This window comes from Platichthys flesus, chromosome 2 (assembly GCF_949316205.1).
Source record: "Platichthys flesus chromosome 2, fPlaFle2.1, whole genome shotgun sequence".
In the NCBI taxonomy this organism is placed as follows: Eukaryota; Metazoa; Chordata; class Actinopteri; order Pleuronectiformes; family Pleuronectidae; genus Platichthys; species Platichthys flesus.
Window position 1 is genome coordinate 868178 of NC_084946.1, and position 16038 is coordinate 884215.

General features: G+C 48.2%; 1 protein-coding gene across 1 annotated transcript; it reads right to left on the reverse strand.

The window, feature by feature from the left end:
- Positions 1–1936: 1936 nt before the first annotated feature.
- LOC133974717 (zinc finger protein 3-like) lies at positions 1937–4742 on the reverse strand. Its single transcript, XM_062412390.1, has 2 exons — positions 4493–4742; positions 1937–2813 (listed from the first exon to the last, which is right to left on the reverse strand). Exons 1-2 carry the CDS (start codon positions 4677–4679, stop codon positions 2062–2064), a joined length of 939 nt encoding a protein of 312 aa, XP_062268374.1. The 5' UTR covers positions 4680–4742; the 3' UTR covers positions 1937–2061.
- Positions 4743–16038: the final 11296 nt, after the last annotated feature.

A 16038-nucleotide genomic window follows, 5' to 3' on the forward strand; every position in this document is an offset into this window, starting at 1 on the left:
TCATGTAGATATGGAGCCTGGTAGCTGAAAAATATTGATAAAAAATCTAAACATAGATACATATCTAGCTGGGTATAAAAAGCAGGCGCACACAGAAAACGAATAAGTAGTAAATGAGCTGAGAGAATTCAGAGGCTTGTGGATGAACCGCAAATAATTTTAGCAGTGAGGAAAAACTGTTTTACCACTGAACAGCAATAAACAATGTCATGCCCAAGATGCAAACCACTGGTATGCAATAGTCAGTCCAGATTCAGTTTATATTCATGATTGTTGTCATGGAGTGAAGACTTAGGAAATCCAGGTAATGATTCCAGAAATTAATTAATTCGTTGGTCTGTCTGTCAGTCTGGTTGTCAATATGTCTTTGTCTTGCATATCTCGAGAACCGTTCATCTTATCGGGTTCAAGCCTGGTATATGTATTAATAAGGCCAGGGATGGGAGGTGCAGTGACAAATTATTAAATTAATATTAAATTGAATTAAGACAGGACAAGTGCTCTATAGCAGCAGCGGCTGGGACTCGTCAAGTATTACGCTTAAAATGAGCACTGCACTACTTTAATAGATGCTACATTTGGTAATTTATTGATTTTTGATACATTAATACATAAACAAACTACATTTGACTCTGCGGTTCCTGTTCTGCGAATTGACTGCTGTATTAGTAAATTCCTTAAGAGAAACAGTCAAACTCCTTGTATGTGTTGACATAATTGGCCAATCAACCCTCCTCCAGGATAGAATAGTTAGGACATAAAGTTGTTGGTATGACAGGAGAAAATATGGATTTAAATATGGATGTTTCTGCAAAGAAACTACAAATTATAAAAGGTGGATCTTCCGTGGGAATTCAACTGTGCAAAAAGTTAAAAAAAGGGGTCGAAACCTCAGGGAGAGCCACACAGAAGATCCGTTTCCAGGGAAAACATACATGCAGCAGCTGTGTCTACAGGGTAGATTTTAAGTGTGGTCTATCAGGACAACAACATTAAAGGATATAAACACGAATGAGAACCATGAAGTGAGAAGATCAAGTAGCTGCCAACAGTCTGAACTGTATCATCCAGCTCATGTTACAATGTTATTCAATTTAAATATAAATCAAGCTGCTGTATTTCCACCCAAAGCAGGCAGAGACTGTAAGTACAACATTTGATATTGTGGCTAAATTAGAAACTTATTAGGCGGAATCAAAAATCAGAAACACTAAAACATTTTATAAATTTTCTGACTGATGACAATCATACTGATTAACATCAAGATTCACTCGTGTCTCATATAGGATTTCAAGTTTGGTTGTGTACCACAGTCAGTTATTAACTGACCACTGCATAAAGTAGATTACAGGATATACTTCATATTTAAACAGGGAGGAAGCTTATTTATTGTGTTTTCCTAAGTGCCAGTAACAGGGAACCTCCTGTCGATGTCAGCGTTATCATATTATCAAATTTTGGTGGACATGACAAACTGACGCAATGACCAAGTCTTACAGATAGTGCTTCATATAATGCAGCACCTTTTAAATTCAGAATATGGAATACCAGACTCTGTCTGATGAAATTCAACACAAAAAAATCCTGTAAAAAAGTCACAAACATCCCCTTTTCATTCTATTTTCACACGATAGAAGTTGCCTATTAAGTTAAGCTTCATACAATTTAATGTTATTCCTGCTAGAGGTGACTTAAGTCACTCAGATAATGTGACTTTCTTAAACTAATACAGTTATAATGATGAAATGTTTTTCCAGTTCGGTAGTGCTCACTTAAGTTTCCAACTGTCTTCCTCAAGTCTCTGCTCCTGTGATTCGCCTTGTTGGTTCTATAGAAGCGTCTAAGTTTTGAAACAGGTCAGTAAAATGTTGCACAAATCTGTCCTTGCTATCACATTTGGTGGTGATGAGATAAACAACAGAATCAGTGGATCATATATCTTTATACACAGTGCTTTATTGCACACCAAGACACAAACCATTATTGTACACTGTCTGAAGCTGAAAGCTTGACATTTCCAGAATTTTACAATTAACAGATCCATTCCCTGTTACTCTGACTTCAATTGGGGTGTGATACTTGTCTCCAGCTGGCCCTCTCTCTGGTGTGAAGCCTGAAGTGGGTGTTGAGGTGGGCCGACTGGTTAAAACATTTCCCACAGACATGGCAGCGGAAGGGCTTCTCTCCGGTGTGGATGCGGTGGTGTCTCTTAAGCATGCTGACCGTGGTAAAGCTCTTGCGGCACACTGCACAGCTGTATGGCTTCTCCTTGGTGTGCCAGCGCATGTGGACCTCCAGCTGGCAGGCAAAGCTGAAGCCCTTCCCACACTCTTTACAGCTGTGCCACCTCTGGATGCTTTGGCTTGGGTGAGAAGAGCGAGACAGAGGAGGCTTCAAGGATCTCACGCTTTTCATCTGCAGGATATGAGAACTCTGTTTTGCATTTGAGCGGAGTAAGCCTTTCACCTGCTGGTCTGCTTTCTGAGTCCTGTGACTGTTTGCAGTACAAGAATCAATCTGAGCCACTCTGCAGTTTGGATGAACAGTCAGAGAGGGGGCTAAACTGTTGTCTGGCTGGTGCTTCCTGTCGCCCTCTCTGTCACACTCTGCCTTTATCTCCTGGAATGTGAGTGGAGGTGGGGAAACAGTCTCAGCTGATGGAGGATATGACCTTTGTATTGGCTCAGCATGATGACAGTTCCCCTCATCTAAGCTTGTGATGTTTGGTTCTTCTTTAACTTGTGGCAGCAGCTCCACAGTGCTCCTCCACTCACAGGGCTGATCATCTTCTCTGGGCTGGAGAGTGTGAAGTTCTGAAAAGTGACCAACATCACAGTCAGGTGGTTCTGAATGAAAATATCATAGTCTCTTCTAGGAATGTCTCATCCTGACCTGCAGGGACGATCATCAAAAACATTCACTTCCCCAACTATCAGATTAATTTCTTCAGGTAAAATGTATCAAACCTTGGCTCTGTGGTCTGACCACAGAGCCAAGCTTTTACATGATCCAACTTTTACATGATCCTGCTGCTCTTTCAGTTCTCTCAGCAGTTCACAACTGTTTTTCTATATAGTTTTATGAGACATAATTCAAAGGAAAATGTCCACCTCCTATGGTATTTACACATTGCCATGTGTCAATACAATGAAGGACAGTTATCTCAATTTAGTCCCACATATGACGCTGATGCTGCAGCAGTCTCACTATGTACAAAACCCTCCACACTGATGCCATCAGAAAGAGAAATTAGTGAATCAGATATTCATCACAAATAGAAGGAAAAAAAGTCATCCCCCCCTGCATTGGCACAGATGCATGTCCAATACAACAACCTTAGAATCAATTGCACCTGATCTATATTTCAACTGCTTGGCTCCCGTAGATCTCTCTGAGCTGGGTTGAACAGTTTCTTCATCTAAACCAGGGGTGTCCAAACTACAGCCCACCAACCATTTTTAATTGGCCTGTATCAATGTCTTGAAATATAATATATACTACTATACTTATAGCACTTTTTTTTGCTTTATTTTTGAAGAAATTGTACTTTCTTGATTCTTGTTGTTATGGGTTCGTACCCTCAGGCTTGATGCACTTAAGGGCGGCACATGCTTCTGCGTTTTCAGAGAAGAAGAAGGCAAGAGCCCCTTGCGTCGACGACGACTGCCACACACAAAGAAGGCGTCTCTAAGGTCGTCTTCGACAAAACATTTTACTCCATCTAGTGATCTGCCGTTGAATAGCTTTGCAACACACGCAACCCTTGGATAACTATGAATTAAAACGAGTCCATCGACACAACAGCGTGAGAAACTGCAGTTACAGAAGCATGCGCCGGCCTTTATTGTAAGTTGCTTTGGATAAAAGCGTCAGCTAAATGAAATGAAATGTAATGTATTGTAATATAATGGACTATGGCCAACTGTATTGCACTTCTCAGTTTAGACACCAGGCGGCGACAAACTCACCCCTGACTTGCCAGCTGTCTGTCAGAACGCCGCCAAGCCCTCCCAATCTATTTTTGGCAGGATGATCATCTTAATGAACTAGGTCCTTACATCTGTTGTGTATTGCTACGAGCAGAAGTAATTCTGCTTTGTCAGTGTATTTGTTCTGTGCTGATTTCTCAGCTGCTTCATGATTTTAAGGCTGGTGTTGGTATAATGTAACTAAAGTGATTAATGTAAACCCCATTTTGTTTAAGAATATTCAACAATGGCATCTAATGCAGGACAAGATTTGTTCATACTGAAACAGTTGTGAGCCCTTAACATATTCATAACTAAGTTATGATGTGGCCAGAATCAGTGAGTCTGTGAGGTTAGTTCCTGAGAGATGATTCCATTTTATGTTACTATAATGACACATGATACGACACAGGGCTACCACACTCATTGAAGCAATGATCAGAGCTCCATTAGAACGAATGCGTGTTGAATGGGACGTGGCCTCGTTTTCAGAGCACATCGATGACAGCTCAGCGGGCGCTCACCTGGCTGCAGCAGCAGCCGCTGGACGGCGACGTTGAGGAGGCGTCTGAGCCGCTCGTTCTCCTGCTTGGAGCGGAGGATTTCACACTGGTACTCCACCACCGCGTCTCTGACGGCGCAGAGGATCTCCTCACCCACCGCTGTCAGCCTGTCCTTCACAAACACGGTCAACGGCTCCAGTCCGCTCATGTTCGCAGCGCTGCTGTCTATAAAGGGGACGTCCTTCTGTTTACATCCACTCCCCAGGAAACACCGGCTCCTGCGAGGTCCCGACACTCCGGCTGCCACGCCCCCGTCTGGACGGCAGACTACACAACACCGCACAGTGCACAGCGCTGCCTCGAGGAGTACACTTCACTCACAAGCGTTTGATGACAGACAGCAATTTCCCAAATCCAGGGGTTAAAAGTTAAACATGGTTTAAACACTTCACTTCTCACCGACATTTTCTCAGTTAATTTCTGCTAGGATCTCAGATATTTTGGAAACAAATGATAATGGTTGGTTACAGACTCCACCTTATGGGAAGCTTTTAAGGCTGTGCATAGAGGACACATTAATTCTTTTTAGAATTTGCCAGTGATCTAATGTCTTTTAAACATTAGATCACTGGCAAAAAAGGCTCTTTTAGTTAATGAAATAGTCTCTGATTACAGCATAGATTTATTGTCCCTCACTGAGACGTGGCTTCATTAGATTAGATTAGATTAGATTTCTTTATTTATCCACACAATGGGGAAATTCACTTGTTACAGCAATGATAGAAAAACAGAATTAGAGTAACAGTGCCGAAGCACAATAAAAAAAAAAGAAAAAGATCACAATATGTACACTACTAAAACTACACATAATAAGTGTACAGTAACAAACAACCTGCAAAACAGACACTGTGCAAAAGCAGGTGCTGGGGATAAAGTGGAATGATGTTAAGTGTTATTGTAATGAAAACAAAAATATGCAACAGTAGTGACCATGATACAGAAAATAATTAAAAATAATTAAGAAGTAAGTGACCATAATATAAATAATACTACAAGATAGCATACTGGAAATATAAATATTGCAATGTATCCATTTTAAGTGACCATGATATAAATATAGATGGTAAGTGTTGTACACAAACATAAATAAGAAAAATACAAATACAAATACAGCTATGGTGAGAGGTTTAGTGGAGATAGAGATAATAGACAGGGACTACAACATTATCAGGTGGTGCTGGTGTTGTAGAGCCTGACTGCAGCCGGGATGAAGGACCTGCGGAACCTCTCCTTCCTACACCGTGGGTGTAACAGTCTGCTGCTGAAGGAGCTGCTCAGGGACCCCACAATGCCCATGATGGACGCCACCTTGGCTAACATCCTTCTGTCCCCCACTTCCTCAATGGAGTCCAGAGGACAGTCCAGGACAGAGCTCGCTCTTCTTATCAGTCTGTTGAGCCTGCTCCTGTCTCTGTCCGTGCTACCCCCCCTCCAGCAGACCACAGCGTAGAAGATGGCTGAGGCCACCACAGAGTCATAAAAAGTCCTGAGGAGAGCCCTGCACACTCCGAAGGACCTCAGCCTCCTCAGCAGATGGAGGCGGCTCTGGCCCTTCTTATAGAGGGCATGTGTGTTGTCAGACCAGTCCAGTTTGTTGTTGAGGTGAACCCCCAGGAATTTGTAGTTCTCCACCACCTCTATGTCCAATCCCTGGATGTTCACTGGTGTTAAGTTGGATGCTTTTTTCCGGAAGTTCACGATCATCTCCTTCGTCTTGCTGGTGTTCAGCTGAAGCTGGTTCAGCTCACTCCAGCTGACGAAGTCTGTGATGACCGCCCTGTACTCCAGGGGCCTCATGTACTAAGGTTGCGTACGCAGAAAAACGTGGCGTATGTCCTTTTCCACGCTCACGTTCAGATGTACAAAACGTGAAATGACCGTAAAAATGTGCGGTCCCCACGCCAGCTCCAGAGCTGTCGTACGCACGTTTCTACAGCTATTGTTCCTTTGGCGACACTTAGAGGTGACGCTGGGAAACTGGGAAAAAAGGTGAAAACAATGACTCATCAGAGTGATTTGCAAATCAGAGACACACTAATGAACAATTATAACACCTTGCAATTATATGGGTGGCTATAAAAGCATGCGCAATGGATGAAGAAAATTGTTTTAACAATGGCTGTGTTAGCGTTGTTAGAGGACATCGCAAATGGTCACATCCGAAGGGAACGTATATTTAGGGAACGCAAGGACTTACTCGCATATGATGACGATTGGCTCATGAGCCGATTTCGTTTCCCCAGGCCAGTATTACTGGAGCTGTGCGCAGAGCTGCGGCCGGCCCTAGAGCGCCACACAGCCAGGAGCCAGGGGTTGTCCGTGCCCACACAGGTGCTGACCACGCTGGGGTTCCTGGCAACAGGGGCCTTCCAGCGGGAGCTGGCCGATCGGTCAGGAGTGTGCCAGTCCACCCTGAGCCGAGCCATGCCAGCTGTGTGGGACGGAATCATCCGAATGTCATCCAGGTACATCAAATTCCCATACAATGCTGTTGAACAGGCCCACATTAAAGCGCAATTTGCAGCAACAGCCGGTTTCCCTAATGTAATCGGAGCTGTTGACTGCACACATATTGCCATAAAAGCGCCATCACAGGATGAATTTGTTTACGTTAACAGGAAACACTTTCATTCTATCAATGTCCAAGTGATATGTGATGCGCAAATGCAGCTCCTTAACATCGTGGCAAGGTGGCCTGGTTCAACACACGATTCATTCATTCTGACCAACAGCATGGTGGGGAACAGGCTGGAGGCTGGCACTGTACGCGATGGGTGGCTTCTGGGTGAGTAAATGCTTTATTCGTGTAATTGTCCCGTATGTATAAACCAGCGTAATGCACATCTGGGGCTTGTGCACATCCAAATATCATGTTTCTCTGACGTGTTCAGTATTCACGTCAGTAAAAGCGGGCGTAAAGTTAGAAATGTCGCCCGCGGTGCACTTCTGCATTCATTCACTGTGTGGTTTTTACGTTGTGTATTTTATTCTGCGGCTTCATCTGACCCCAGGGGACCGTGGCTACCCCCTAAGAACGTGGCTGATGACCCCACTTACGAACCCCAACACCGATCAAGAGAGGAGGTATAATGACCTCCATTCCCGGACGCGAATAATTGTGGAGAGGGCAATCGGCCTGCTGAAGGGACGGTGGCGATGCCTGGACAGGTCGGGGGGGATGCTACTCTACAGACCTGAGAAGGTGTGCCACATTGTGATGGCCTGTGGCGTCCTCCACTATGTGGCACACCGCCATGGCATACCACTGCCAGAGCAGCACAACCCCCCACTGGAGGAACCGGATGCCGGACCCGTCAACTGCAACCCACCCCGAGGAGCCATACGGGCCCGGCAGAATGTGATTTCAAGCATGTAAAGAGGCAAGGACAGAATTTACTTTGACACAAGTGTATTTATTGACGCGCTTATGTCACCGAGTACATTTATAAGCCGATCAAGGCGATCATTAATGCCACCGATGGCTCTGACGATTTCTGCCTGTGACTCCAGCACAGCTCGGTTGAGGACACGGCCGGTCGGGTGGTTGGCAGATGAATTGGAGGCGCCGCGTGCAGCGGAGCCGGTGGAGAAACCGGAGTCAGCGGTGACGCTGGAGGACGCCGGGGCCGACGGAGGAGACGCCGGGGCCGACGGAGCAATCCGTGCCCTCTCCTTGCTTGTCTATTCAAAAATAAAAGATTTAAGTTAATAAACACGAGTCAAAGTCTTTAATATCCTGGCATTTTTACGCACGACTTATGTGTATTGTAAGCAGCCAATTGTATGACCAGTATAATTACAGCATTTATGAATTCAGCATATTTACCTTGGGGATGATCGGTGTCCCCTTCATGGGCTCCCACCACTCCGGTGTGAGCTGTGTCACCGATCAAAGCGGCCACTCTCAAATCGAAGGGGGAGAGTTCCCCCACTCCCGTCCCCCCACCTGTTGCGGTCACGCTTCGGCGGTGGGCAGAAACCCTCCGCTTCACCTCCACCTTGTGGTCTGACCACTTTTTTTTAATTTCAGAGTGTGTGCGCTGCTGAGACCCCACTGCATTGACGGCCTCGCAAACACGCTCCCACTCATTTGTCTTTTGTTTAGCATTTATCCCTGTTGACAGGGTACCAAATAACATATGCTTGCGCATTTCTACCTCGTGGAGCAAAATCTCTAGCTCGGACTCCGTGAAGTTGCGTTTTTTAACTCTGTTCATGGTGCCAGGTGATCGGATTAAGAGGTGAATCTCAGGTCCAGGGGCCTATTTAAATGAAATTGCATATTTAAATGAGGGCGTGGACAGGGAGGAGTTTGGCACGTCGGCATGTGCGCTCAATTCCACGTTGAATGAGATGTACAAAAGAAACGTGCTTGGATCCATGCGTTCGCACACTTTGATACATCTGAATTTATTTGTGCGTAAGACAGTTTCTGGGATTTGGCGTACGCCAAGTTTCAGTATGAAATCCACGCAAGTCTTAGTACATGAGGCCCCTGGTCATTCCCCTCAGGAACACATCCAACGATGGCTGTGTCATCAGAGAACTTCTGGATGTGGCAGTGTGTGGTGTTGTGGGTGAAGTCGGAGGTGTAGAGGGTGAAGAGGAAAGGGGAGAGCACCGTACCCTGAGGGGCACCTGTGCTGCAGAGCACCACGTCAGACACACAGTGATGGAGCCTCACATACTGTGGTCTCTTGGTGAGGTAGTCCGTTGTCCATGCAGCCAGGTGTTGGTCCACTCCCACGTTCTCCATCTTCACTTTGAGCAGTGAAGGCTGGATGGAGTTGAATGCACTTGAGAAGTCAAAAAACATGACCCTCACAGTGTTCATGCTGTCCTCCAGGTGTAGCAGGGATCTGTGCAGCAGGTAGGTAACTGCGTCGTCCACCCCAATCCAGGCTGGTAAGCAAACTGCAGGGGGTCCAGCTGTGTGCCTACCAGCAGTCGTAGGTGTCTCAGGATAATCCTCTCCATCGTCTTCATCAGGTGAGAAGTCAAGGCAACTGGCCTGAAGTGGTTTGGCTCCTTGGGGCGCGGCGTCTTCGGCACCGGGACCACACAGGAGGTCTTCCACAGGGCTGGGACTTTCTCCAGGCTCAGGCTGAAGCCTGAAACATGCTTCTGCGTTTTCACGGGCCTGTAAGCGCAAGAGCCCTTCCGGGTCCCTTACGTGCTTATGTATCCCTCCTTACGTGCTGACGGGTGTCGACCCCCTTTTCTAAAATTTACGGCAAAGCTCCGCAAGCTCACTCAGTCCGCAAGGCTGTGATTGGTCTGCTCTACATCCCTTCTGGAGCTGCATTTCCGGTTTCATGCCCCATAATACCGGCAGAAATCACGGAAGATTTAGAAGAACGAATATGGACCAAATAGAAGAGCACTCGGCAGAAGATATCCGATAGTATGATCACTTGTATAACCTGTCACTGACTGGCAGATTTGTCCGCCAGAAAAAGGCTACGAGGAGCCGCAGTTGCTATGTAAATAAACAATCGACGAAGAAGAAAGAAGGCGTCTCTAAGGTCGTCTTCGACAAAAAGCATTACTCCGCCTAGTGTTCTGGCGCGGAATGGCTTTGTAAGACGTGCAACGGTTGGGGAAGCATGAATGAAAATGAGTCTTGCGCCACAGCGGCGTGAAAAGACGCAGACGCAGTCGCAGAAGCATGTTTCAGGCTTTAGATTGAACAAAAGCCTGATCACACCACAGAGCTGGTTAGCACAGTCCTTGAGCAGTCTTGGGCTGATACCATCCGGGCCCGGGGCCTTCCTTGCCTTGATCTTCTTGAGTTGGCTTCTCACCTGATCATCAGTTATAGAGAGGGGGGTGGAGGATGACTGGGGTGGGGGTGTGGGGGTGAGGAGTGGTGAGAGTCTCAAGGGGGAATGATGATCTGGAGATGGGGTGGGGGTGGGCTGGTGGGGGTCAGGTGTTGAAGGTGGCAGGCTGAGGAGGGGAGGGGGAGGGGGGCTGGCCAGGAGAGGTGTGAAGAGGCGGCAGGGAGGGGGGAATCAAATCTATTGAAGAACAGATTCAGTTCATCTGCCCAGTCCTTGTCCCCGCTGGGTTGTTGTCTTCCCACACCTTTTCCGTGGCCTGCGATGGTCTGCAGCCCTCTCCAGACGTCACTGGCGTTGTTCTGCTCCAGCCGCTTCTCCAGTTTCTTCCTGTAGCTGTCCTTCCCCTTCCTGATCATCAGCCGGAGTTCCTTCTGGACTCTGCGCAGCTCCTCTTTGTCCCCCGAACTGAAGACCCACTTCTTCTCGTTCAGCAGGGTCTTTATCTCGGGGGTCACCCAGGGTTTGTTGTTGGGAAAACACTGTACCAGCTTGGAGGGCACAGTGTTCTCCTCGCAGAATTTAATATAATCTGTGATACAGTGGGTCATGCTGTCAATATCAGTGCCGTGGGGGCTGCAGAGTGCATCCCTGTCTGTAGTCTCGAAGCAGTCTCTGAGCCTAGCACTGGTCTCCTCAGACCACTCCTTAACAAGCCTCTTCGCAGGTCGTTGTTTATTCACCACAGGGGTGTAGTCCGTGACGAGGTGAACGAGGTTGTGATCCGAGCGACCAAGCGGGGGGGAGGGGGGATGAGGTGTATGCATCCTTGATGTTTGCATACAGTAGGTCCAAAGTTTTATTTTCTCTAGTGTGGCAGTTCACGTACTGGGTGAAGGTGGGAAGAGCAGAGGACAGAGGGGCATGGTTGAAGTCCCCGGAGATGAGGAGGAGGGCTTGGGGGTGCTGGCTTTGAATATGCGAGATGACTTTGTGGATCCGATCTGAAGCTACAGCAGCGACGGCCGAGGGGGGGATGTACACAGTCACAACAATAACATGTGAAAACTCCCTCGGGAGATAGTATGGCCGCATGCTGACCGCTAACAGCTCCAAATATCTGGTGCAGAGTATCTCCTTCACGCTGATGTGTCCTGGGTGGCACCATCTATCGTTAACCAACACAGCGATCCCCCCTCCTTTCTTCTTACCGCACTCCGTTGCTTTTCGGTCCGCTCGTACGAGTTGGAAGCCGTCCAGATTTACGTGTGAGTCCGGAGAAAGTTCAGTCAGCCACGTTTCTGTGAAGCACATGAGGCTGCATTCCCTGTATTCCCTCTGCAGTCGGGTCAGCGCCGTCAACTCTTCCATCTTGTTTGGTAGAGATCTTACATTCCCCATGATGACAGACGGTAAACATGGTTTAAACTGTCTTTTCCGCTCCCTGCGCTTCACTCCTGCTCTGCATCCTCTTCTCCTCCTCCGTAACTCCTCGAGGATCTCCGGCCGCTCCGCACAGAGAAGGGGTGTGTGGCGCAGGCCCAACAGCTGATCACGGGTGTAAACAATGGAGCCGTGGTTGAATGGGTTCCCCACAGCCACACCAAAAAGTGCAGAAAACAGCAAGGAGCAAACTCATCTCTCATCTCATCTCATTTTCATCCGCTTATCCGGGGTCGGGTCGCGGGGGGAGCAGCTCAAGCAGGGGGCCCCAGACTTCCCTTTCCCGGGCCACATTGACCAACTCTGACGGGGGGATCCCGAGGCGTTCCCAGGCCAGTGTTGAGATATAATCTCTCCACCTAGTCCTGGGTCTTCCCCGAGGTCTCCTCCCCACTGGACGTGCCTGAAACACCTCCCAAGGAAGGCGCCCAGTGGGCATCCTTACCAGATGCCCGAACCACCTCAGCTGACTTCTTTCTAAGTAAAGGAGCAGCGGCTCTAATCCGAGTTCCTCACGGATGGCTGAGCTTCTCACCCTATCCCTAAGGGAGACGCCAGCCACCCTTCTGAGAAAACTCATCTCGGCCGCTTGTACCCGTGATCTCGTCCTTTCGGTCATCACCCAGCCCTCATGACCATAGGTGAGGATAGGAACGAAGATCGACTGGTAGATCGAGAGCTTTGCCTTGCGGCTCAGCTCTCTTTTCGTTACAACGGTGCGGTAAAGCGAACGCAATACCGCCCCCGCTGCTCCGATTCTCCGGCCAATCTCACGCTCCATAGTACCCTCACTCGCGAACAAGACCCCAAGGTACTTGAACTCCTTCACTTGGGCTAAGGACTCATTTCCTACCCGGAGTAAGCAATCCATCGGTTTCCTGCTAAGAGTCATGGCCTCAGATTTAGCGGTGCTGATCCTCATCCCAGCCGCTTCACAGTCGGCCGCCAGCCGATCCAGTGAGTGCTGAAGGTCACAGGCCGATGATCCAATGAGGACCACGTCATCTGCAAAAAGCAGTGACGAGATCCTCAGACCACCGAACTGCAACCCCTCCCCACCACGACTACGCCTCGATATCCTGTCCATGTATATCACAAACAGGATTGGTGACAAGGCGCAGCCCTGGCGGAGACCAGCATCCACTGAGAACGAAACTGACTGGCTGCCGAGGACGCGAACACAGCTCACGCTTTGGGAGTACAGGGATTGGATGGCCCTGAGGATAGACCCCCTTACCCCATACTCCCGCAGCACCTCCCACAGTTTCTCCCGGGGGACCCGGTCATACGCCTTCTCCAGATCCACAAAACACATGTAGACCGGATGGGCATACTCCCAGGCCCCCTCCAGGATCCTTGCGAGAGTGAAGAGCTGGTCCGTAGTTCCACGTCCGGGGCGAAAACCGCATTGTTCCTCTTCAATCTGAGGTTCGACGATCGGCCGAACCCTCCTTTCCAGGACCTTGGAGTAGACTTTACCAGGGAGGCTGAGAAGTGTGATGCCCCGGTAATTGGCACACACTCTCTGGTCCCCCTTTTTGAACAGGGGAACCACCACCCCGGGTTGCCACTCCTTTGGCACTGTACCCGACTCCCACGCGATGTTGAATAGGCGTGTCAACCATGACAGCCCCTCAACACCCAGAGCCTTTAGCATTTCTGGCCGGATCTCATCAATCCCTGGGGCCTTGCCACTGCGGAGATGTTTGACCACCTCAGTGACCTCCACCAGGGAAATTGACGATGAAACACCATCAACCTCGAGCTCTGCCTCCAACATAGAGGGCGTGTTATTCGGATTCAGGAGTTCCTCAAAGTGTTCCTTCCAACGTCCGACAACCTCCTCAGTTGAGGTCAACAGAGTCCCATCCTTACTGTACACAGCTTGGATGGTTCCCCATTTCCCCCTCCTGAGGTGCCGGATAGTCTTCCAGAAACACTTTGGTGCCGACCGAAAGTCCTTCTCCATGGCCTCTCCGAACTTCTCCCACACCCGCTGCTTAGCCTCCGACACGGCAGCAGCTGCAGCCCTTCGGGCCTGTCGGTGCCCTGCAACCGAGTCAGGTTGCAGGGTACCCGAGTGTCCAAAACATGCGGCCTCAGATCAGATGACACGATCACAAAATCGATCATTGATCTTCGGCCTAGGGTACTCTGGTACCAGGTACACTTATGAGCACCCTTATGTTCGAACATGGTGTTTGTTATGGATAATCCATGGCTAGCACAGAAGTCCAATAACAAACGACTGCTCGGGTTCAGATCAGGGAGGCCGTTCCTCCCCACCACGCCTCTCCAGGTGTCTCCATCGTTGCCCACGTGGGCGTTGAAGTCACCCAGCAGAAGTACGGAGTCCCCTACTGGAGCCCCATACAGGACTCCATTCAGAGTCTCCAAGAAGGCCGAGTACTCTGAACTGCTGTTTGGTGCATACGCACAAACAACAGTCAGAGTTTTCCCCCCTACAACCCTTAGGCGCAGGGAGGCGACCCTCTCGTCTACCGGGGTAAACTCCAACACCGCGGCGCTCAGCCGGGGATTTATGAGTATCCCCACACCCGCCCGGCGCCTCACGCCCTTGGCAACTCCGGAGAAGAATAAAGTCCAACCCTTATCCAGGAGTACGGTACCAGAGCTGAGACTGTGCGTGGAGGTAAGCCCCACCAGATCTAACTGATAGCGCTCCACCTCCCTCACAAGCTCCGGTTCCTTTCCCCACAGCGAGGTGACGTTCCACGTCCCCAGAGCCAGCTTCTGCCGCCCGGGTCTGGTCCGTCGAGACCCCTGACCTTCGCTGCCACCCATGTGGCTGCGCACCCGACCCCAACGGGTCTTCCCACAGGTGGTGGGCCCATGAGATAAAGAGAGGGGGGGTGCCACGTAGTTTGTTCGGGCTATGCCCGACCGGGCTCCGTGTTAAACCCGGCCACCAGACGCTCGCCATCGAGCCCTCCGTCTGGGCCTAGCTCCAGACGGGGGCCCCGGGCTTCCTCCGGGCTGTGTCCCATCTCCTCTTCTACCGATATTCATTGAGGGTTTTTGAACCATTCTTAGTCTGGCCCCTCACCTGAGACCACTCTGCCATGAGAGACCCTACCAGGAGCACAAGGCTCCAGACAACACAGCCCTCAGGTTCACAGGGACACGCAAACCTCTCCACCACGATAAGGTGACGGTTCCAGGAGAGGAGGAGCAAACTACGAATGTTAAAATGTGAACATCCATAGCTGCGCACTTGCTTAAAGTGTCAATGTGGTAAAAAAAAAAAAAAAAAACCAACAAGAAAAATACACTAAAAACACTATTTACACACTAAAAAGAGGTACGAAAAGTGAGAGCTGCTGTAACAGGCTGCCACTCACGCAGCGCCATCTTGGGTTTGTGTCAGTCTAAATGAATCTACTCCCCCCAGTCATATCAATTCACAGGTTCCTAGAGAAATTGGGCGAGGAGGTGGAGTTGCTGCTATTTTTAACTCCAGTCTATCAGTTAATCCTAAACCTAAACTCAGCTACAAATCATTTGAATGTCTGGTTCTTAGTCTTCCACGCCAATCCAGGAACCACCAACAGCCAATCATATTTGCCGTAGTCTACCGTGCTCCCAGGGCTTATACTGAATTTTTAAAGGAATTCCCTGAGTTTTTATCAAACTTAGTCCTAAAGACCGATAAAATTATTATTGTTGGTGACTTTAATATTCATGTTGATAATAATAAAGATTGCCTTAGCGTAGCATTTATTTCAATACTAGACTCTATTGGTTTCAGTCAGTGTGTGCACAAACCTACTCATTGTGGTAACCACACACTCACTTGAAAATTTAACAGTACATCCGCGCAATCCAGTTCACTCAGACCATAATTTAATAACCTTTGATTTTTCAATAACTGAATATATGCCTCTAATAAAAAATTCATTTTCTAGATGTCTACCTGATAGTGCTGTAGCTAAATTTAAGGAAATAATCCCAATTACATGTAAATCCGTATTAGCAGTAGATATAAACAACAAATTCTTTAAAACCCTGAGCTCCATTGAGATTGACCACCTCGTCGATAGCTCTGCAGACTCATTACGATTAACATTAGACTCAATAGCGCCTCTAAAAAAGAAAAATGTCAAACATGGTAAATTAGCTCTGTGGTATAATTCCCAGACAAATGAGTTAAAACAACCGAATCCAGTATACCTCGATCCCTAAATAGCAATATCTTTATGACCTTTTTTTAATGATAAAATTCAAACTATTAGAAATAAAATCAACCATCTCCTGCCCTCAATT

Coding starts and splice junctions, on each gene's coding strand:
- LOC133974717 (XM_062412390.1), bottom strand. CDS start 4,679: ATGAGCGGACTGGAGCCGTTGACCGTGTTTGTGAAGGACAGGCTGACA. Junction 2,814..4,492: donor GCGGCTGCTGCTGCAGCCAG/GTGAGCGCCCGC, acceptor GTCACTTTTCAG/AACTTCACACTCTCCAGCCC.